General features: G+C 42.2%; 1 protein-coding gene across 1 annotated transcript in view; it reads right to left on the bottom strand.

The window, feature by feature from the left end:
• Positions 1 to 13,009: 13,009 nt before the first annotated feature.
• The window catches only part of LOC311100037 (nuclear pore complex protein Nup214-like), an 84,290-nt gene continuing 73,249 nt past the window's right edge, over positions 13,010 to 24,050 (bottom strand). The window contains exons 35-37 of the mRNA XM_084140778.1: positions 20,484 to 20,517; positions 13,133 to 13,173; positions 13,010 to 13,036 (exon numbers count right to left, since the gene is read on the bottom strand). Of these exons, the coding sequence (XP_083996904.1) occupies positions 13,170 to 13,173; positions 20,484 to 20,517 (38 nt within the window). The 3' untranslated portion in view covers positions 13,010 to 13,036; positions 13,133 to 13,169. The remainder of the gene's footprint in view (positions 13,037 to 13,132; positions 13,174 to 20,483; positions 20,518 to 24,050) is intronic.

Raw genomic sequence — 24,050 nt, 5'->3', positions numbered from 1 at the left:
TGCCATCCGTTTTGTCACCAAAGCCCCACATACTACCCACCACTGTGACCTGTACACTCTTGTTGGCTGGTCCTCACTACATATTCGTCGCCAAAGCCACTGGCTCCAGGTCATCTATAAATCACAGCTAGGCAAATCCCCGCCTTATCTTAGCTCATTGGTCACCATAGCAACACCCACCCGTAGTATGCGCTCCAGCAGGTATATCTCACTGGTCATCCCCAAAGCCAACACCTCCTTTGGCCGCCATTCCTTCCAGTTCTCTGCTGCCAATGACTGGAACGAATTGCAAAAATCTCTGAAGCTGGAGACTCTTATCTCCCTCACTAACTTTAAGCATCAGTTGTCAGAGCAGCTTACCGATCACTGCACCTGTACACAGCCCATCTGAAATTATCCCACCCAACTACCTCATCCCCATATTGTTATTTATTTTGCTCATTTGCACCCCAGTATCTCTATTTGCACATCATCTCTTGCACATCTATCATTCCAGTGTTAATATTAACTTGTAATTATTTTGCACTATGGCCTATTTATTGCCTTACCTCCATAACTTGCTACATTTGCACACACTGTATATATATTTTCGACTTTATGTTTTGTTTACCCCATATGTAACTCTGTGTTGTTGTTTTTTATCGCACTGCTTTGCTTTATCTTGGCCAGGTCGCAGTTGTAAATGAGAACTTATTCTCAACTGGCTTACCTGATTAAATAAAGGTTAAATAAAAAATAAATAATTTAAATTTCACCTGGATTCACCTGATCAGTCTATGTCATGGAAAGATACTTTGTACACTCAGTGTGTGTGTGTGAGTGTGTATATATATATATATATACACATACACTACCGTTCAAAAGTTTGGGGTCACTTAGAAATGTCCTTGTTTTCCATGAAAACATACATGAAATGAGTTTGAATAGGAAATATAGCAAAATGAATAGGACATTTTGTCATTGACAAGTTTAGAAATAATTATTTTTAATTGAAATAATAATTGTGTCCTTCAAGCTTTCGTCAAAGAATCCTCCATTTGTAGCAATTACAGCCTTGCAGACCTTTAGCATTCTAGTTGTCAATTTGTTGAGGTAATCTGAAGAGATTTCACCCCATGCTTCCTGAAGCACCTCCCACAAATTGGATTGGCTTGATGGGCACTTCTTATGTACCATACAGTCAAGCTGCTCCCACAACAGCTCAATAGGGTTGAGATCCGGTGACTGTGCTGGCCACTCCATTATAGACAGAATACCAGCTGACTGCTTCTTCCCTAAATAGTTATTGCATAGTTTGGAGCTGTGCTTTGGGTCATTGTCCTGTTGTAGGAGGAAATTGGCTCCAATCAAGTGCTGTCCACAGGGTATGGCATGGCGTTGCAAAATGGAATGATAGCCTTCCTTCTTCAAGATCCCTGTTACCCTGTAGAAATCTCCCACTTTACCACCACCAAAGCACCCCCAGACCATCACATTGCCTCCACCACGCTTGACAGATGGCATCAAGCACTCCTCCAGTATCTTTTCATTTGGTCTGTGTCTCACAAATGTTCTTCTTTGTGATCCGAACACCTCAAACTTAGATTCGTCTGTCCATAACACTTTTTCCCAATCTTCCTCTGTCCAGTGTCTGTGTTCTTTTGGCCATCTTAATCTTTTCTTTTTATTGGCCAGTCTGAGATATGGCTTTTTCTTTGCAACTCTGCCTAGGTTAGCATCCCAGAGTCGCCTCTTCACTGTTGACGTTGAGACTGGTGTTTTGTGGGTACTATTTAATGAAGCTGCCAGTTGACGACCTGTGAGATGTCTGTTTCTCAAACTAGACACTAATGTATTTGTCCTCTTGCTCAGTTGTGCACCGGGGCCTCCCACTCCTCTTTCTATTCTGGTTAGAGCCAGTTTGCGCTGTTCTGGGAAGGGAGTAGTACACGGCGTTGTACGAGATCTTCAGTTGGCAATTTCTCGCATGGAATAGCCTTCATTTCTCAACAAGAATAGACTGACGAGTTTCAGGAGAAAGTTATTTGTTTCTGGTCATTTTGATTCTGTAATTGAACCCACAATTGCTGATGCTCCAGATACTCAACTAGTCTCAAGAAGGCCAGTTTTATTGCTTCTTCAATCAGCACAACAGTTTTCAGCTGTGCTAACATAATTGCAAAAGGGTTTTCTAATGATCAATTAGCCTTTTAAAATGATAAACTTGGATTAGCAAACACAACGTGTCATTGGAACACAGGACTGATGGTTGCTGATAATGGGCCTCTGTACGCCTATGCAGATATTCCATAAAAAATCAGCTGTTTCCAGCTACAATAGCCATTTACAACATTTACAATGTCTACACTGTATTTCTGATCAATTTGCTGTATTTCTAATGGACAAAATAATTGCTTTTCTTTCGAAAACAAGGACATTTCTAAGTGACCCCAAACTTTTGAACGGTAGTGTATATAAACATAATTTAACTTTCATTACTTAGCAAAGGCTGGTATGTGTTATACATTTAGTTTTGAACACATCAGCATATGTTTTGTATGTATGAGTAGTGCATCCTAGTACTGAATGTGTCTTTTCTTTGAGGGGATCTTGTCTAGATTTGTCCCCAGCTGCAGATGGCCATGTCTGGATAGTTCAGTACCTGCACCTTCCTCCGTTTCACATTCACATGTATATATATATATACACTACCAGTCAAATGTTTGGACATACCTACTCATTCAAGGGTTTTTCTTTATTTTTTACTATTTTCTACATTGTAGAATGATAGTGAAGACATCAAAACTATGAAATAACACATATGGAATCATGTAGTAACCAAAAAAGTGTTAAACAAATCAAAATATATTTTAGATTTTAGATTCTTAGCCACCCTTTGCCTTGTTGACAGCTTTGCACACTCTTGGCATTCTCTCAACCAGCTTCATGAGATAGTCACCTGGTGACACTGCTTTTCCAACAGTCTTGAAGGAGTTCCCACATATATACAGTTGAAGTCGGAAGTTTACATACACCTTAGCCAAATACATGTCAGAAATAATGGAGTGGTTGAAAAACAAGTTTTAATGACTCCAACCTTAAAACTAGTTTTTCAACCACTCCACAAATGTCTTGTTAACAAACTATAGTTTTGGCTAGTCGGTTATGACATCTACTTTGTGCATGACACAAGTAATTTTTCCAACAATTGTTTACAGACAGATTATTTCACTTATAATTCACTGTATCACAATTCCAGTGGGTCAGAAGTTTACATACACTAAGTTGACTGTGCCTTTAAACAGCTTGGAAAATTCCAGAAAATGATGTCATGGTAGGCTAATTGACATCATTTGAGTCAATTGGAGGTGTACCTGTGGATGTATTTCAAGGCATACCTTCAAACTCAGTGCCTCTTTGCTTGACATCATGGGAAAATCAAAAGAAATCAGCCAAGACCTCAGAAAAATATTTGTAGACCTCCACAAGTCTGGTTCATCATTGGGAGCAATTTCCAAACGGCTGAAGGTATCATGTTCATCTGTACAAACAATAGTACGCAAGTATAAACACCATGGGACCACGCAGCCGTCATACCGCTCAGGACGCGTACTGTCTCCTAGAGATGAACGTACTTTGGTGTGAAAAGTGCAAATCAATCCCAGAACAACAGCAAAGGACATTGTGAAGATGCTGGAGGAAACAGGTGCAAAAGTATCTATATCCACAGTAAAACGAGTCCTATAGACATAACCTGAAAGGCCGCTCAGCAAGGAAGAAGCCACTGCTCCAAAACCGCCATTAAAAAGCCAGACTACGGTTTGCAACTGCATATGGGGACAAAGATTGTACTTTAAGGAGAAATGTCCTCTGGTCTGATGAAACAAAAATAGAACAGTTTGGCCATAATGACCATCGTTATGTTTGGAGGAAAAAGGGGGTGCCTTGCAAGCCGAAGAACACCATCCCAACCGTGAAGCACAGGGGTGGCAGCATCATGCTGTGGGGGTGCTTTGCTGCAGGAGGGACTGGTGCACTTCAGAAAATAGATGGCATCATGAGGAAGGTAAATTATGTGGATATATTGAAGCAACATCTCAAGACATCAGTCAGGAAGTTAAAGCTTGGTCGCAAATGGGTCTTCCAAATGGACAATAACCCCCAGCATACTTCCAAAGTTGTGGCAAAATGGCTTAAGGACAACAAAGTCAAGGTATTGGAGTGGCCATCATAAAGCCCTGACCTCAATCCTATAGACAATCTGTGGGCAGAACTGAAAAAGCATGTGCGAGCAAGGAGGCCTACAAACCTGACTCAGTTACACCAGCTCTGTCAGGAGGAATGGGCCAAAATTCACCCAACTTATTGTGGGAAGCTTGTGGAAGGCTACCTGAAACGTTTGACCCAAGTTAAACAATTTAAAGGCAATGCTACCAAATACTAATTGAGTGTATGTAAACTTCTGACCCACTGGGAATGTGAAGAAATAAAAGCTGAAATAAATCATTCTCTCTACTATTATTCTGACATTTCACATTCTTAAAATAAAGTGGTGATCCTAACTGACCTAAGACAGGGAATTTTTACTAGGACTAAATGTCAGGAATTGTGAAAAACTGAGTTTAAATGTATTTGGCTAAATTGTATGTAAACTTCCGACTTCAACTGTATGTATGTGTGTGTGCGTCCTTGGTGTCACAGCCTTATACAAGCACACAGCCTACTCTTTCACACCAAGCTGCACACCTGTCCTCCTCCGTAATACTTAGTAATCACAATGCAACTTCCCTGTACTTTGGCAACTGTCGCTAACTATTAATACCAGCCTGTGCTAATATTACGATAGCAATAGCAGTGTGCTAGTACCCTGATCCCTGGAACAATGCTGTGGGTAACAGGGCACTTAGCCATGGATCTCTATGGTTCAGCCTATCTGGCCCTATGGGGCTTACAGCTCTATCTCACAACATCTCTACATTCCCCTCTGTGTTTTCACTGCTTCCCTGTTAGGACTAGAGACTAATCGAAGTCCACTGTGGCTGTACAGCTCTTATTGTTTCCATTCATTTGTATTGTGGTAGTAACCTAAGTGTGGGTGGAGGAACTCTAATGGAACTTGAAGCCAAGCGTGGAATGGGGATAATTGAAACGCTGAAAACATTCTTAGTAAAATAATGGATACATTATTGACTCTGCAAAGTCTAGATAAACCAAATATATTTTCAAAAAAAAATCTTAATATCTTAAAGCATATCATTGAAGTCAATGACATTGCAAACAGCTGCAAACTCAGAATGTCAGCGTAGACCATTGTTCGCATTGAGCTATTCTTCTTCCATTTCTAGGACTGTGTAACGGTCAGAAAACTTTTCCTCCAAAGGATTAATCTGATAACGAGGAGTCTGGCTTGGCATGACAATCTAACATCACCTTAGCAACAGCTAATTAGAGACAGGCTCAGTGAGAGAATCAGGTGTTTTAAACCAGTTAACAGTTTGAATTATTCAAGCTTTGTTGCAATGGTGGTAAAGTGAATGACATACTGTGTAATGGGTTCAAAAACAGTTCCTTGGAAAAAGCTAGACCTGTCTAGATAACCTGGCTGCAACCTTCATGTCTACATTATGTAACAGATTGATTGATGCTTTGTGGGCAGATTAGAGTTGACAGAGTGCAGCTGGGGGAAACAGCATGGGTAACAGAGAAAAGGTAGACGTGGTGAAAGGACAGTTTGACTAATGATACTATAATACTATGTGTCAAATAAATCACAAAGCCATCTGAAATCTGATCCATGCAGAACTCAATCCACTCAGCATCATTTGCAAGACTCACAACTGTTACAACCAATAAACATACAGTAAAGGTCATTTTGAAGAATAATATGCTGAACCAATGCAAATCATTTACAGTGAGGGAAAAAACGATTTGATCCCCTGCTGATTTTGTACGTTTGCCCACTGACAAAGAAATGATCAGTCTATAATTTTAATGGTAGGTTTATTTGAACAGTGAGAGACAGAATAACAACAACAAAATCTAGAAAAACGCATATCAAAAACGTTAGAAATTGATTTGCATAATGAGGGAAATAAGTATTTGACCCCCTCTCAATCAGAAAGATTTCTGGCTCCCAGGTGTCTTTTATACAGGTAATGAGCTGAGATTAGGAGCACACTCTTAAAGGGAGTGCTCCTAATCTCAGCTTGTTACCTGTATAAAAGACACCTGTCCACAGAAGCAATCAATCAATCAGATTCCAAACTCTCCACCATGGCCAAGACCAAAGAGCTCTCCAAGGATGTCAGGGACAAGATTGTAGACCTACACAAGGCTGGAATGGGCTACAAGACCATCGCCAAGCAGCTTGGTGAGAAGGTGACAACAGTTGGTGCGATTATTCGCAAATGGAAGAAACACAAAAGAACTGTCAATCTCCCTCGGCCTGGGGCTCCATGCAAGATCTCACCTCGTGGAGTTGCAATGATCATGAGAACGGTGAAGAATCAGCCCAGAACTACACGGGAGGATCTTGTCAATGATCTCAAGGCAGCTGAGACCATAGTCACCAAGAAAACAATTGGTAACACACTACGCCGTGAAGGACTGAAATCCTGCAGCGCCCGCAAGGTCCCCCTGCTCAAGAAAGCACATATACAGTGGGTAAAAAAAGTATTTAGTCAGTCACCAATTGTGCAAGTTCTCCCACTTAAAAAGATGAGGCCTGTAATTTTCATCATAGGTACACGTCAACTATGACAGACAAAATGAGGAAAAAAAATCCAGAAAATCACATTGTAGGATTTTTAATGAATTTATTTGCAAATTATGGTGGAAAATAAGTATTTGGTCACCTACAAAGAGGCAAGATGTCTGGCTCTCACAGACCTGTAACTTCTTCTTTAAGAGGCTCCTCTGTCCTCCACTCGTTACCTGTATTAATAGCACCTGTTTGAACTTGTTATCAGTATAAAAGACACCTGTCCACAACCTCAAACAGTCACACTCCAAACTCCACTATGGCCAAGAGCTGTCAAAGGACACCAGAAACAAAATTGTAGACCTGCACCAGGCTGGGAAGACTGAATCTGAAATAGGTAAGCAGCTTGGTTTGAAGAAATCAACTGTGGGAGCAATTATTAGGAAATGGAAGACATACAAGACCACTGATAATCTCCCTCGATCTGGGGCTCCACGCAAGATCTCACCCCGTGGGGTCAAAATGATCACAAGAACGGTGAGCAAAAATCCCAGAACCACACGGGGGGACCTAGTGAATGACCTGCAGAGAGCTGGGACCAAAGTAACAAAGCCTACCATCAGTAACACACTACGCCGCCAGGGACTCAAATCCTGCAGTGCCAGACATGTCCCCCTGCTTAAGCCAGTACATGTCCAGGCCCGTCTGAAGTTTGCTAGAGTGCATTTGGATGATCCAGAAGAGGATTGGGAGAATGTCATATGGTCAGATGAAACCAAAATATAACTTTTTGGTAAAAACTCAACTCGTCGTGTTTGGAGGACAAAGAATGCTGAGTTGCATCCAAAGAACACCATACCTACTGTGAAGCATGGGGGTGGAAACATCATGCTTTGGGGCTGTTTTTCTGCAAAGGGACCAGGACGACTGATCCGTGTAAAGGAAATAATGAATGGGGCCATGTATCGTGAGATTTTGAGTGAAAACCTCCTTCCATCAGCAAGGGCATTGAAGATGAAACGTGGCTGGGTCTTTCAGCATGACAATGATCCCAAACACACCGCACGGGCAACGAAGGAGTGGCTTCGTAAGAAGCATTTCAAGGTCCTGGAGTGGCCTAGCCAGTCTCCAGATCTCAACCCCATAGAAAATCTTTGGAGGGAGTTGAAAGTCTGTGTTGCCCAGCGACAGCCCCAAAACATCACTACTCTAGAGGAGATCTGCATGGAGGAATGGGCCAAAATACCAGCAACAGTGTGTGAAAACCTTACAGAAAACGTTTGACCTGTGTCATTGCCAACAAAGGGTATATAACAAAGTATTGAGAAACTTTTGTTATTGACCAAATACTTATTTTCCACCATCATTTGCAAATAAATTCATAAAAAATCCTACAAAGTGATTTTCTGGATTTTTTCTTCTCATTTTGTCTGTCATAGTTGACGTGTACCTATGATGAAAATTACAGGCCTCTCTCATCTTTTTTAAGTGGGAGAACTTGCACAATTGGTGGCTGACTAAATACTTTTTTTCCCCACTGTACATGCCCGTCTGAAGTTTGCCAATGAACATCTGAATGATTCAGAGGAGAACTGGGTGAAAGTGTTGTGGTCAGATGAGACCAAAATGGAGCTCTTTGGCATCAACTTTGGAGGAGGAGGAATGCTGCCTATGACCCCAAGAACACCATCCCCACCGTCAAACATGGAGGTGGAAACATTATGCTTTGGGGGTGTTTTTTGCCAAACGTCAGCCTCGAAACCTTAATGACTTGGAGAAGATCTGCAAAGAGGAGTGGGACAAAATCCCTCCTGAGATGTGTGCAAACCTGGTGGCCAACTACAAGAAACGTCTGACCTCTGTGATTGCCAACAAGGGTTTTGCCACCAAGTACTAAGTCATGTTTTGCAGAGGGGTCAAATACTTATTTCCCTCATTAAATTGCAAATCAATTTATAACATTTTTGGCATGCGTTTTTCTGGATTTTTTTGTTATTCTGTCTCTCACTGTTCAAATAAACCTACCATTAAAATTATAGACTGATCATTTCATGGTCAGTGGGCAAACGTACAAAATCAGCAGGGGATCAAATACTTTTTTCCCCTCACTGTATGAGAGGTTGCATCTGAGATCAGTCGCTTCAACACTGCTTTCAAATTCACCAACGTTTCATAACAGATTACTGAGGAAAAGAGGCTTGTGCAAGGGATCTTCTTCTGTCAGAGTTTTAAGGTAACCCTGTCAGTCCTGCACCCACACACCACCGTTAATAGAACATGTGGCTGCTTCCTCTCAGTTCACCCAGATCTTCCAATCCCCCCAGTTTATTATCCAACAGGGATTACACGCGATGGGGACCGAAGTAACGAATGCCAGGATTAAGAAAGGTGGGTGTGGGGGGGGGGGGGTGCCCCATTGAAAAAAAAATTACTTTCCATGGTCAGAATGAGTTGTGTAGGGTGCACGTCCGCATCCAGTTGCATGTGCCTTGCAATAGTACCAGCATATTAATAAAACACATTGAAACTAGATGAAATTCCTAAGCGAAGATTTATTCGATCTACAGGAGAATTTTATTTATATATCCAGGCCATTATTCGGTGCACACCTACAATACATTTTTACTGCACTCCAAGTGTGGGATTAATCAGTGTGCACTTTAAATTCCACATGACCATTTCAAGTGTAACACCTTACAACATCCACAACAACCTGTGTTGCTCGGTCACGAACATGTTCCCTACTATTCCCATACTAAAGCAAAGGTAGCTGATCGACAGGCAAGACTTGTCCATAAATTGGACCCTATTTTTCTAATGGTAAAGAATTAATGGTCACCAGAAGCAGTTAGAGATCTGCCTCTACAGTGCTACAGTTTATAATTCTGCTATAGATTTGCTGGGACAGGAAGGGAAGCTTTGAGAAAGAATTAAACTTAAATGAGATGTATTCATATTGTTGGGGTTCTTATGCAACATTAAAGACAATGAGATGGGACTGTATCTTCAACAAGCAAGGTTTGACATGAAATCATTTCACATTTATGAAATATTCATTGCGCTGAAATTTTATGGGACTGTAATTTTTCCATAAATAATTTCTCAACAACCACCATTGATTTTGAAATCAATATGTACACTTGTATATACAGTGGGGGAAAAAAGTATTTAGTCAGCCACCAATTGTGCAAGTTCTCCCACTTAAAAAGATGAGAGAGGCCTGTAATTTTCATCATAGGTACACATCAACTATGATAGACAAAATGAGATTTTTTTTCTCCAGAAAATCACATTGTAGGATTTTTAATGAATTTATTTGCAAATTATGGTGGAAAATAAGTATTTGGTCACCTACAAACAAGCAAGATTTCTGGCTCTCACAGACCTGTAACTTCTTCTTTAAGAGGCTCCTCTGTCCTCCACTCGTTACCTGTATTAATGGCACCTGTTTGAACTTGTTATCAGTATAAATGACACCTGTCCACAACCTCAAACAGTCACACTCCAAACTCCACTATGGCCAAGACCAAAGAGCTGTCAAAGGACACCAGAAACAAAATTGTAGACCTGCACCAGGCTGGGAAGACTGAATCTGCAATAGGTAAGCAGCTTGGTTTGAAGAAATCAACTGTGGGAGCAATTATTAGGAAATGGAAGACATACAAGACCACTGATAATCTCCCTCGATCTGGGGCTCCACGCAAGATCTCACCCCGTGGGGTCAAAATGATCACAAGAACGGTGAGCAAAAATCCCAGAACCACACGGGGGGACCTAGTGAATGACCTGCAGAGAGCTGGGACCAAAGTAACAAAGCCTACCATCAGTAACACACTATGCCGCCAGGGACTCAAATCCTGCAGTGCCAGACGTGTCCCCCTGCTTAAGCCAGTACATGTCCAGGCCCGTCTGAAGTTTGCTAGAGTGCATTTGGATGATCCAGAAGAGGATTGGGAGAATGTCATATGGTCAGATGAAACCAAAATAGAACTTTTTGGTAAAAACTCAACTCGTCGTGTTTGGAGGACAAAGAATGCTGAGTTGCATCCAAAGAACACCATACCTACTGTGAAGCATGGGGGTGGAAACATCATGCTTTGGGGCTGTTTTTCTGCAAAGGGACCAGGACGACTGATCCGTGTAAAGGAAAGAATGAATGGGGCCATGTATCGTGAGATTTTGAGTGAAAACCTCCTTCCATCAGCAAGGGCATTGAAGATGAAACGTGGCTGGGTCTTTCAGCATGACAATGATCCCAAACACACCGCCCGGGCAACGAAGGAGTGGCTCCGTAAGAAGCATTTCAAGGTCCTGGAGTGGCCTAGCCAGTCTCCAGATCTCAACCCCATAGAAAATCTTTGGAGGGAGTTGAAAGTCTGTGTTGCCCAGCGACAGCCCCAAAACATCACTGCTCTAGAGGAGATCTGCATGGAGGAATGGGCCAAAATACCAGCAACAGTGTGTGAAAACCTTACAGAAAACGTTTGACCTGTGTCATTGCCAACAAAGGGTATATAACAAAGTATTGAGAAACTTTTGTTATTGACCAAATACTTATTTTCCACCATCATTTGCAAATAAATTCATAAAAAATCCTACAATGTGATTTTCTGGATTTTTTTCTCATTTTGTCTGTCATAGTTGACGTGTACCTATGATGAAAATTATAGGCCTCTCTCATCTTTTTAAGTGGGAGAACTTGCACAATTGGTGGCTGACTAAATACTTTTTCCCCCACTGTATAGACAATGCATACTGATGACAATAGAAGGCAGCTCATGCAATAATCCAGTGTTGGGGAGTAGTGAACTACATGCAGTTCAACTAGTAATTTCATTACATTTTGCAGTAGCTTGGTGGTAGTTGAACTAAATTCAAATCTTGGTAGTGTTTTCAGTAGTTAATTTTTATGCCATGTATTGGTGTGGCTGAATACTGGAACTTCACAACTTTTTCAGCATCAGACTTGCCTAATTCTCACTTGAAACACTTTCTGCTTAATTCTCACTTTTTGTGTTTAATAGACTAACTCACACATTCCATTAAAATCCGACATAGTGATGATCTGTTCTTGCAATTTGTAGTCTATGACATTTCAAATTTAGATATGCTATTCTTTCACAAAGTAGTGAAAAAAATGTTGAAGTAACTTTAGTTAGGTAAACAATGTTTCTTACGAGAAGCTTTAGTGTAGCTTAACTTCTTCCAGTGTGAAGTAATTGGTAGCTTGGTAAATTATATTTTCAGAGTAGTTTCCACAACACTGCAAGAATCTACAATTTAAATGTAAAGTGCTAATTGTATTTCCAGCCATTACTAATGATGCAAGAAAATTGGGAGGGAATAAGTCTCATGCAATTTTCATATCCAAAGGAGTTTGCAAATGTTTATGAAACAGAATAACATCCATAGCCCCTGGCACTTTAACTGTGGTAAACAACCGCAGTTAGGGAGCAATAATTCATGATTTGAGATCTGTAGTCAACCTGAAATCTATCTCCCAGTCACCAAAAAGGTTAGAAATCCCTCCATTTATACACAAGTACATGTTAGGTTCACCATGTCCACCGAAGAAGAACATAGTGATATTCCCACATCATAATGAGAATATCAGGCTGTAAGCCGGCAAAATAAATATCTGATAATGTGAAGGGAATTTAATCACAACTCTGCTATTGATGGATAAACTCCTATTATGGTGTCCTGGAAAGGTCAATAATGTGCTACTGTTTCTGAAAACTGCAATGGTCCAGTGTATTTCTTGCCTGGCTACCCAGACTCCTTGTTCAGATCAAATGCTACGCCGCCCACGGACATTAGTTTCTTCTCCGCAATGAGTCTGTATCGGAGTACCTCCCTGACCCTTCACCGAATACGAACACATTTGGGGCCGTCTGATTGGTCCAGAAAACGATGGGTTGGGCCAGAGCCAGAAGACATGGGTAAAGCGGCGGTTTGGAAGTTCGTCACTGGCTATCATACCCTGATTAGTTAGAGACGATCCAGTTGCCGATTACTTTTTATACAACGTCCGTCACCACAAATTACTTCAATGATGGCAGTCTCAGACTAAAGTATGTAGCGAACGACAGAGCAGCGGAATAATTTAGTGTGAGTTGTCAGGCTTGTGTATTTCAGCATAATCCCTCGCAATATGGTGAAGGTACAGTGAAGCATGATTGCAACAAACATCAAATTTGAGTTTTATTTTTCCTGTGATCAAACATATTTTTTTTGGGGGGGATACTGTAGACCAAGCTTACATTATAAACATCTTGTGTGCAGAAATAACAGATCTCACTCCCCCCAAAATTGAAAACAGCGTAGATTCTTTATTGTAGTCCAGGCCATCTTGGTCTGTAAAAGCACAGAAACATCAGTGTTAGACATGGCATGGCTGCGCTGGCCTCCATTATTAACTGTAGCAGGTTTGTTCTCAATTTGAAAACACACCATTTAGTTTCCTCCTGGATTAGGGGACCCCACTGGATCATCTGAAAGAAACAACTTATTTTTAGGATATTCGTGTTTAAAGACAATTTCCTACTTGATAAGCTAATGTCCAAACAATGAATGTGGGGGGCACCATTAACTGTAACACCAACCAGGGGGTGAGTTAAATCATTGGCTGAAATAAGAGGGGGGCTCAGTGGCTAGAGGGCTAATATTTTGTGATCACATGGGATGAATTCACCAGCTGAATTCACAGCAAGCAGTCTAAACACAGGGCATACATAAACATACACATTGATTACTGTATTATCAGATGGGAGGATAAAGAGAGAGAATGTTGTTTTCACAGTAAAGAGCGTTTCCACTGCGGGCATGAATAACTAGCCTCCGCTAACAGCGCTAAGACCGAGAGCCTCTTAAATAACAATACCGGCCTTCTTCCGGTAACAGTGATGAGCGTGGACACTAATTATGATTCATTTCATTTACTATGTCCGCCTGCCGCACTCTTATCTCGACTGAGGTAAATTGATACATCCATAGAGAAACACAGACAGCACACAGCTTAAGATATGGAAGGTTTTTTCCTCTCTCCTCAGTTAGTGGATTGTGGCTCCATCAGATAACTGGCTGGCTGATGTGATGTTAAAGTCACGGCAGCATGGCTGATTTCACTGGCGCACTCTCGCACAGACGCCGATCAAATATGAAATGTCTGCATGTAATTACTGTAAAAGCCCTAGAGGGCACACAGACTGATTCCTGCACTCACCCTTACCGTCCAATCAGACAAGGCCATACAGACTGGGAGTAGGGTCAACTATCACACACACTAAAATATATACACACACAGAGCAGTATTTCAAAACCTCTGACCACGTGAAGGGAACATTGACCAGGAACATTGGCTACATGCACTTGGCATGACATGGTGTTCTTGGGATAGCACTTGGCAGCTGGGAGATTGGACGTCAACCAGGTCACACAGCCTGCAAGGTCAAAATTACTCTACTGTAAGGCACATACACACCTCATCTAACTACACCTCTAATGGCACTGTATATCAGGCAATAGGAAAGCAACCACAGTAGTTTGAAGTGCGAATTTGCAAACCTCTCACCTGATCGTGAATTTGGAGTCTCTTGTGTGCTCTCGTTTGCTTGCGTCCTGTTACATAATAAAATAAGCTGCCAGCCACAAAGCTAGACTATAGTGATGACTGACTACACTCTCCAAATCAGACTCTAAAACGTCTGTTTACCTCACTCCCTGTCCAATCTGTGCGGTGGGGAGACAGGGATATTTTTTACCAAGGTTATCAAACGCTACCCTCACTGGCACCCATGCCTTTGTCACTAAACGAGTCACTGGGGCTTTGAAGACAATCAAATCCAATTCTCTCAGGATGAACCAGTTGTAAAGCAAGTAAGCTCTATTAGCCAGTGACAACAGGCAACCAAACCTTCAACTTAAAGCCAATAACCTTCCCATAACCTAAAAGTGGCATACATCTGACGAGAAAACAGGACAGGCGCCATAGCTCTAAATGCTAGCTACATAAGTCTCTGTGTACATCAACATAGGTCGACCCCCCCGGAAATCACCTCAGCATCTAACACTCGGTGGGCTTATTGCATTACACATTGACGGCTTGTAGACAAGCCAGCGAGCAGAAAAGGCTGGACCGATAAAGCAGAGAGTGTGAACAATGCCAATCATCCCTCCGTAAAAACAGTGAGAGAAACCGACAGAGTGGTTATTTTTATACAAATTCCTCAAAAACAGCTGCCGTCCCCATGGGTGCTTGTGTGACTGGCCTGCTCTCCCTCTCTCTGTCAGAGCGATGCAATGATGTAAAGCAGGAGAGAAAAAGAGGAGAGAGAAGGCAGTGTTGCACTCTGGGAGTTATCATTGTTGAGCATCACAAGACACTGGGAGTATGTATCAGTGTTGCGCAGCAGCAGCAAATCCACAAAACAAAGTAGACTGTCCTTGATCTGTTCAAATAAGTCAATTGCGGGATGGAGGAAAGGCACTGTGCTGAAAACCTCTCCAGCTTAACCTCTTTAGCAACAATCACAACAGTGCAGAGTTTGGGCTCCGTGATAGGCCGTGTAGCAAAATGTATAATTCATTGCCAAGTGAGACTATGAAACGGATCAGATATTCCAAATACGTATACCTATGATTTACATTTCACACAAACACATCGAGTCTCCTTGGGCTATAACAGCAAAGCATACATTAGTATGAAAGATAAGCGGTAGAAAACGTCCAGAAGTCCAATACAAATGTAACTCCCTCTCTCTTTCCTACCTCTGATACCACTGACCACAGTGTGTGTGACCAATCTTAGCGAACAGGGAAGGATAAATTCCACTGTTACAGAGGGAAGCTAGGACTATAGGTCACGTTGTGACCCCAACATTCCCCAATCACTTCAGTGTCCGGGCTTGCAACATTCCCCACATTGCCAGGCCCGCCAGAGATAAGGGGACGGTGACATTCTCAATGGCGGTGACCATGGATAGCATTCTGGTGACAGCCACACGCCTCAAAGACCAGATGCCACTACAAAACACTTGCACCCCTCTATTCACTATACTCTCATTCCTGCAATGTCTTAGGCTTACATCCAAATGTCTAATACTTAATGAGGGCCAGTGAATTCCTCCAAATCAAGAACTCTACGCTAATTAGCAGCTAGCTAATTCCCCCCCATCACTTTCTAAACATAGCTTGGAGTTCCCTTACAGCGCATTCGGAAAGTATTCAGACTCCTTGACTTTTTCCACATTTTGTAAGTTACAGCCTTATTATTCTAAAATGGATATATATTTTTTTCTTCTCATCAATCTACACACAATACCCCATAATGACAAAGCGAAAAGAGGTATTTAGAAATTTTTGCAAATGTATATAACAAAATAAGAACAGAAATATCTTATTTACATAAGTATTCAGACCCTTTGCTATGCGACTCGAAATTGAGCTCAGGTGCATCCTGTTTCCATTGATCATCCTTTAGATGTTTCTACAACTTGATTGGACATGATCTGGAAAGGCACACACTTGTCTATATAAAGTCCCACAGTTGAGAGTGCATGTCAGAGCAAAAACCAAGCCATGAGGTCGAAGGAAATGTCCTTAGAGCTCCGAGACAAGATTGTGTCGAGGCACAGGTCTGGGGAAGGGTACCAAAAAATGTCTGCAGCATTGAAGGTCCCCAAGAACACAGTGGCCTCCATTCTTAAATGGAAGAAGTTTGGAACCACCAAGACTCTTCCTAGAGCTGGCCGGCCGGCCAAACTGAGCTATCGGGGGAGAAGGGCCTTGGTCAGGGAGGTGACCAAGAACCCAATGGTCACTGACAGAGCTCCAGAATTCCTCTGTGGAGATGGGAGAACCTTCCAGAAGGACAACCATCTCTGCAGAACTCCACAAGTGAGGCCTTTATCTTAGTGGCCAGACAGAGGCCACTCCTCAGTAAAAGGCACATGACAGCCCGCTTGGAGTTTGCCAAAAGGCACCGAAGGACTCTCAGACCATGAGAAACAAGATTCTCTGGTCTGCTGAAACCAAGATTGAACTCTTTTGCATGAATGCCAAGCTTCACGTCTGGAGGAAACCTGGCACCATCCCTACGGTGAAGCATGGTGGTGGCAGCGTCATGCTGTGGGGATGTTTTTCAGCGGCAGAGACTGGGAGACTAGTCAGGATCGAGGGAAAGATGAACAGAGCAAAGTACAGAGAGATACTTGATAAAAACCTGCTCCAGAGTGCTCAGGACCTGACTGGGGGCAACCATCCAACAGGACAACGACCCTAAGCACACAGCCAAGACAACGCAGGAGTGGCTTCGGGACAAGTCTCTGAATGTCCTTGAGTGGCCCAGCCAAAGACTTGAACCCAATCGAACATCTCTGGAGAGACGTGAAAATATCCAACCTGACAGAGCTTGAGAGAATCTGCAGAGAATAGGAGAAACTCCCCAAATACAAGTGTGCCAAGCTTGTAGTGTCATACCCAAGAAGACTTGAGGCTGTAATCGCTGCCAAAGGTGCTTCAACAATGTACTGAGTAAAGGGTCTGAATACTTATGGAAATGTGATATTTCAGTTGTTGATTTTTAAATAAATATGCAACATTTTCTAAAAACCTGTTTTTGCTTTGTTATTATGGGGTATTGTGTGTAGATTGATTAGGGGAAAAAAACAATTTCATCCATTTCAGAATGAGGCTGAAACGTAACAAAATGTGGAAAAAGTCAAGGGGTCTGAATACTTTCCGAATGCACTGTATGCTGCGTTAAATTATTACATTAACCATTAACGCCAGAGACAAACCTCTTCAGCACCTCTTTTCTCCGATTCAAATACTCTTAATCCAAGGTTGATGAATGAAATACATCAATTAAATACATCAACATACATGATACTGCAACAAATTTGCAACAGATTTTCCTCATGGGTACAATAGTCATTGAAGTATTTAGTCCAAAGACATCTAATTGTTGGGCCTTTCAAACAGTAAGCTAATCATATGACATCTTCTGTTTAATAAGCAGACAGACAGACACACACAAAGGCTATAGGAAAATAGCCAGAGGCTGTCATCATTAAAACAACAAAAGGCGATCAATTAGTGCTCATCTTCAGTGCGTTGCCAAAAAAAAAGAGAGACTACATTAGATACAGATTTGAGAATTGCCAAGTTTATTTCCCATTTTCCATGTATAAAATATACACATTTATAGGAATAGGGGGTTCCAGCAGTAGGCATGATAAAAAGCAGAATACATTTTTTTATCATATTGCAGTTCATTCTACGCAATCAAGAGTGGATACTTCTATCAACGACCTGACCAAGTCTTGCCTTGCGTCAGTAAATGATGAATTATGGTACCGGAGGATGGTATTTTCTACTCCATTTACTGAGACAAGACAAGTTTTGAGAAACATTAAGAACTTGATTCTTATCAGAACTACTAAAGCTTGGAACATTAGATATCCTAAAACCTCAATTGAAAGCATAGAACTTTCCCAGATTCAAAATATGTGCGAAGAACAAGGCTAAATGATGAACTGCGGAATTATTTTATAGAGCAAAACAAAGTCAATACGGATTAACATAAATCTATTATAGCGTTACAGCCAAAAGTGGATGACAATGGAGACAAATGCACAGTATTCTATTTCATATGAATACAGGTGTTGCACATGTTTCAATGAGGTAAAGCGAGTGGATTATTAACTAACTAAATATTCCAAGTAAATTCATAATAAATGTATTAATGGGATTATGACAAAAACCTACATTAGGTGCCCTTGAAGTTTTTGCACAGTGGATGATCAATTTATGTGATAAATAATTACTGTTCTGATTTTTTAAAATCCCCACACAAAATGTAAATTCATTAATCCAAATACACATTCCACATGGTAGTCGACACTGATGTACTTGAAGTAAGCATATTACGATGGTCTGTAAGGTCAGTCTACATACTTTACAACTTGTTTTGGACTGTCTCACCTCAACCCCCCTTCCTTCCACCCCAACCCAGGCACCCTTTCTCCACCCTTCTCCCTTCAGGTGCCGTCTACTCAAAGAGCTTGATTGCAGAGAGCAGTGTTGCTGGTCACACACACCAGGGGTGCACTCGCCCAGGGAGGGGTCAACAAAAACTAGCTTCTCCAACCCGGACCGGCTCCAAACGTTTGAGAAGATGATCTGAAAAAAAACAACCAATGAAGACACAAACCCCCCCAAAAAAATAAAAATAAGGGGAGTCTGCTTGGGAAGTTAGCTACCTTGTTGTGTGATGGTTTGGCCTTTTCCCCCTAGCCCCTGCCTTGCCCTGACTGATGATTATGAGGAATACTAATGCTGTCTCACAGTACTGTGAGGGAAGTATGTACTGTATATTCAGGGACATATAACATATATGAGGAGGGAGTCCTGGAGGGAACAAGATACACATATCAACACATAGCACACTAGAAAGGGAAGATGGAGGCGTAAATGGATGAGTGGAACAGAGAAGGAGAGAGAGGGTTGAGAGAGAGGGGGGGGGGGGGGGACTGAGGGAGGTGGAGAGAAGAAAGAAGGGATGGAACTAGAAGGAGGAGAGGAAGAGGGGGAGGAAGAATGTGGGAGTGATGAGAGGGACTTGAGACGTGAGATATGTCCATAGAGTAATACTAGGAGGCAGCTACATGAAGAGTGGCATCAGTTTCTATGGGTTGGAGGAGGACCTGCAGTTATGTACTGCAAGTTCTGCATACATGAAAACGCTTTGCCTCATGAAAATGTATTCAGAATAACATTATATAGAAAGACATATATATATATTTTAAAAAAGGGATAACGCTTGCTTGTGTCAAAGAGTATTAATATAAACCATGTTTCTTTAAGCATACATTCTTGTTGCATCAAATTAAACTAAAACATACACAGAGGACCCATCTCAGAGCATTTGGCAGCATTTTGCTTTCATCAACCATTATAAATGGGTATGATGAGGGGAAGAGGATGAGGAAGAAGAGAGGAGAGTGAGTGAGAAGGAAATTTAGTAAGAAGGGGGGGATGAGGGAGAGAGCAAGGTCGGAAATGAGGGGGTTAAAGGAGGGATGAGGAAGAGAAAGCGAGAAATAGAAGACGAGAACAGGGAGAAGAGGAGGGGAGAGGGTGAAGCGGAACGGAGGGAGAGAGAGGAGCTTATCTAACAGCATGTGAATGACTCTCAGAGCTCGGGCCACGTCGCCACACTCTCCTGAGCACTTCAGATCGCATTCCACTGCAATGCACCCTGGGGGATACACAGGGGCCATGTGACACAGCAGCACAAGGAGAGGAGGCACGGGAGAGAGGGAGGAGGAAAAGGAGGAAGCAAGGTGGAGATAAATAAAGGAAGGAGAGGGAGGAGGTAGAGGAAGAGGGTAGAGAGTGGTAGATGAGGTAGGGGAAAAAGGAGAGCAAAGACGGGGAAGCGGCTAGAGTAGGCGAGTGTCTGGGGTGAGCCCTCGAGGGTGAGGAGATCAGTGGTGTTAGAGAGGAGAAGGGTGAGGGTTGAATAAGGTACAGGAGGGGGGAAGGAGGGATGATATATTAGGGCAGCTTGTTGTGAATTCGTGCTGCCCTTCAGATTCTCAGAAGTGGGCTGTGGTCACACTTTTCCTCCACACACTACTGCCAGAGACACACAAGCGAGTGTGTATAGGGAGGGTTCAATCACTCAACAGACAAATGTACACACTCAAGCACAAAGACACTAATGAACACAACAAATGTGAACACAGACACCAAAACACCCACCCACACACAGAAGAGCACAAAGATGAGTGATACTTACTGATTGGACCCAAAGCCGCCAGCGGACCCAAAGCCTGCAAAAAAACAAAAACACACTTAATCTAGATCAAACTCATTTTGCCCCGGGGGCCGCATTCGGTCTTCATCAAGGTCCAGAGGGACACACAGATATTTTCTTTTATATTTCCTTGTCGTCAAAATGTGCAAAAAACAGTCCTCTATCCATCATATTGGGAATTTTCAGTGCTCTCTGACTGTCTAGCTTTCATTTCGGTGATTATTAGCGAGCTGGACACAGTCAAGAAACTGTATAAATGTAGGTCCATTATCATTTCTACAGTTTCTATTTTGCTTTAGTCATTTTAAATGATATTGAGTTCGCCCCCCCCCCCCCCCCATATGTTTGACACCCCTGATGTAGATATAATTATTTTAAATATATTTTTTCTTATTCTTATTCTTTCTTATTTTGTATTTATTTATTTTTATTTCACCTTTATTTAAATCAGGTAAGCCAGTTGAGAACAAGTTCTCATTTTCAACTGCGACCTGGCCAAGATAAAGCAAAGCAGTGCGATAAAAACAACACAGAGTTACATATGGGGTAAAACAAAACATAAAGTCAAAAATACAACAGAAAATATATATACAGTGTGTGCAAATGTAGCAAGTTATGGAGGTAAGGCAATAAATAGGCTATAGTGCAAAATAATTACAATTAGTATTAACACTGGAATGATAGATGTGCAAGAGAAGATGTGCAAATAGAGATACTGGGGTGCAAATTAGCAAAATAAATAACAATATGGGGATGAGGTAGTTGGGTGGGCTAATTTCAGATGGGCTGTGTACAGGTGCAGTGATCGGTAAGGTGCTCTGACAACTGATGCTTAAAGTTAGTTAGGGAGATAAGAATCTCCAGCTTCAGAGATTTTTGCAATTCGTTCCAGTCATTGGCAGCAGAGAACTGGAAGGAATGGCGGCCAAAGGAGGTGTTGGCTTTGGGGATGACCAGTGAGATATACCTGCTGGAGCGCATACTACGGGTGGGTGTTGCTATGGTGACCAATGAGCTAAGATAAGGCGGGGATTTGCCTAGCAGTGATTTATAGATGGCCTGGAGCCAGTGGGTTTGGCGACGAATATGTAGTGAGGACCAGCCAACAAGAGTGTACAGGTCACAGTGGTGGGTAGTATATGGGGCTTTGGTGACAAAACAGATGGCACTGTGATAGACTACATCCAATTTGCTGTGTAGAGTGTTGGAGGCCATTTTGTAAATGACATCGCCGAAGTCAAGGATCGGTAGGATAGTCAGTTTTACGAGGGCATGTTTGGCAGCATGAGTGAAGGAGGCTTTGTTGCGAAATAGGAAGCCGATTCTAGATTTAACTTTGGATTGGAGATTCTTAATGTGAGTCTGGAAGGAGAGTTTACAGTCTAACCAGACACCTAGGTATTTGTAGTTGTCCACATACTCTAGGTCAGACCCGTCGAGAGTAGTGATTCTAGTCGGGTGGGCGGGTGCCAGCAGCGTTCGATTGAAGAGCATGCATTTAGTTTTACTAGTGTTTAAGAGCATTTGGAGGCTACTGAAGGAGTGGTGTATGGCATTGAAGCTCGTTTGGAGGTTTGTTAACACAGTGTCCAATGAAGGGCCAGATGTATACAAAACGGTGTCGTCTTCGTAGAGGTGGATCTGAGAGTCACCAGCAGCAAGAGCGACATCATTGATATACACGGAGAAAAGTGTCGGCCCAAGAATTGAACCCTGTGGCACCCCTATAGAGACTGCCATAGGTCCAGACAACAGGCCCTCCGATTTGACACATTGAACTCTATCTGAGAAGTAGTTGGTGAACCAGGCGAGGCAGTCATTTGAGAAACAAAGGCTATTTAGTCTGCCAATAAGAATGCGGTGGTTGACAGAGTCGAAAGCTTTGGCCAGGTTGATGAAGACGGCTGCACAGTACTGTCTATTATCGATCGCGGTTATAATATCGTTTAGGACCTTGAGCGTGGCTGAGTTGCACCCATGACCAGCTCGGAAACCCGATTGCAAAGCGGAGAAGGTACGGTGGGATTCGAAATGGTCGGTGATCTGTTTGTTAAGTTGGCTTTCAAAATTATTATTTTTGGGGGGTAGATCAGCTTAATATTGCAGATAGATTGTAACTTCCATCAATGTAATTGTCTGCATCACTTCCAATCCCCCATGTTTTATTTATTTATATATATATATATATATATATATATATATATATATATATATATATATATATATATATATATACACATACATACATACATACATATACAGTGGGGAAAAAAAGTATTTAGTCAGCCACCAATTGTGCAAGTTCTCCCACATAAAAAGATGAGAGAGACCTGTAATTTTCATCATAGGTACACATCAACTATGACAGACAAATTGAGGGAAAAAAATCCAGAAAATCACATTGAAGGATTTTTTATGAATTTATTTGCAAATTATGGTGGAAAATAAGTATTTGGTCACCTACAAACAAGCAAGATTTCTGGCTCTCACAGACCTGTAACTTCTTCTTTAAGAGGCTCCTCTGTCCTCCACTCGTTACCTGTATTAATGGCACCTGTTTGAACTTGTTACCAGTATAAAAGGCACCTGTCCACAACCTCAAACAGTCACACTCCAAACTCCACTATGGCCAAGACCAAAGAGATGTTAAAGGACACCAGAAACAAAATTGTAGACCTGCACCAGGCTGGGAAGACTGAATCTGCAATAGGTAAGCAGCTTGGTTTGAAGAAATCAACTGTGGGAGCAATTATTAGGAAATGGAAGACATACAAGACCACTGATAATCTCCCTCGATCTGGGGCTCCACGCAAGATCTCACCCCGTGGGGTCAAAATGATCACAAGAACGGTGAGCAAAAATCCCAGAACCACACGGGGGGACCTAGTGAATGACCTGCAGAGAGCTGGGACCAAAGTAACAAAGCCTACCATCAGTAACACACTACGCCGCCAGGGACTCAAATCCGGCAGTGCCAGACGTGTCCCCCTGCTTAAGCCAGTACATGTCCAGGCCCGTCTGAAGTTTGCTAGAGTGCATTTGGTTGATCCAGAAGAGGATTGGGAGAATGTCATATGGTCAGATGAAACCAAAATAGAACTTTTTGGTAAAAACTCAACTCGTCGTGTTTGGAGGACAAAGAATGCTGAGTTGCATCCAAAGAACACCATACCTACTGTGAAGCATGGGGGTGGAAACATCATTCTTTGGGGCTGTTCTTCTGCAAAGGGACCAGGACGACTGATCCGTGTAAAGGAAAGAATGAATGAGGCCATGTATCGTGAGATTTTGAGTGAAAACCTCCTTCCATCAGCAAGGGCATTGAAGATGAACCGTGGCTGGGTCTTTCAGCATGACAATGATCCCAAACACACCGCCCGGGCAACGAAGGAGTGGCTTCGTAAGAAGCATTTCAAGGTCCTGGAGTGGCCTAGCCAGTCTCCAGATCTCAACCCCATAGAAAATCTTTGGAGGGAGTTGAAAGTCTGTGTAGCCCAGCGACAGCCCCAAAACGTCACTGCTCTAGAGGAGATCTGCATGGAGGAATGG

Source organism: Coregonus lavaretus (assembly GCF_964263955.1).
Source record: "Coregonus lavaretus genome assembly, chromosome: 24".
Lineage (NCBI taxonomy): Eukaryota > Metazoa > Chordata > Actinopteri > Salmoniformes > Salmonidae > Coregonus > Coregonus lavaretus.
The sequence above is the reverse complement of the archived record's forward strand: the minus strand, read 5'-3'. Positions and strand labels throughout refer to the sequence as shown.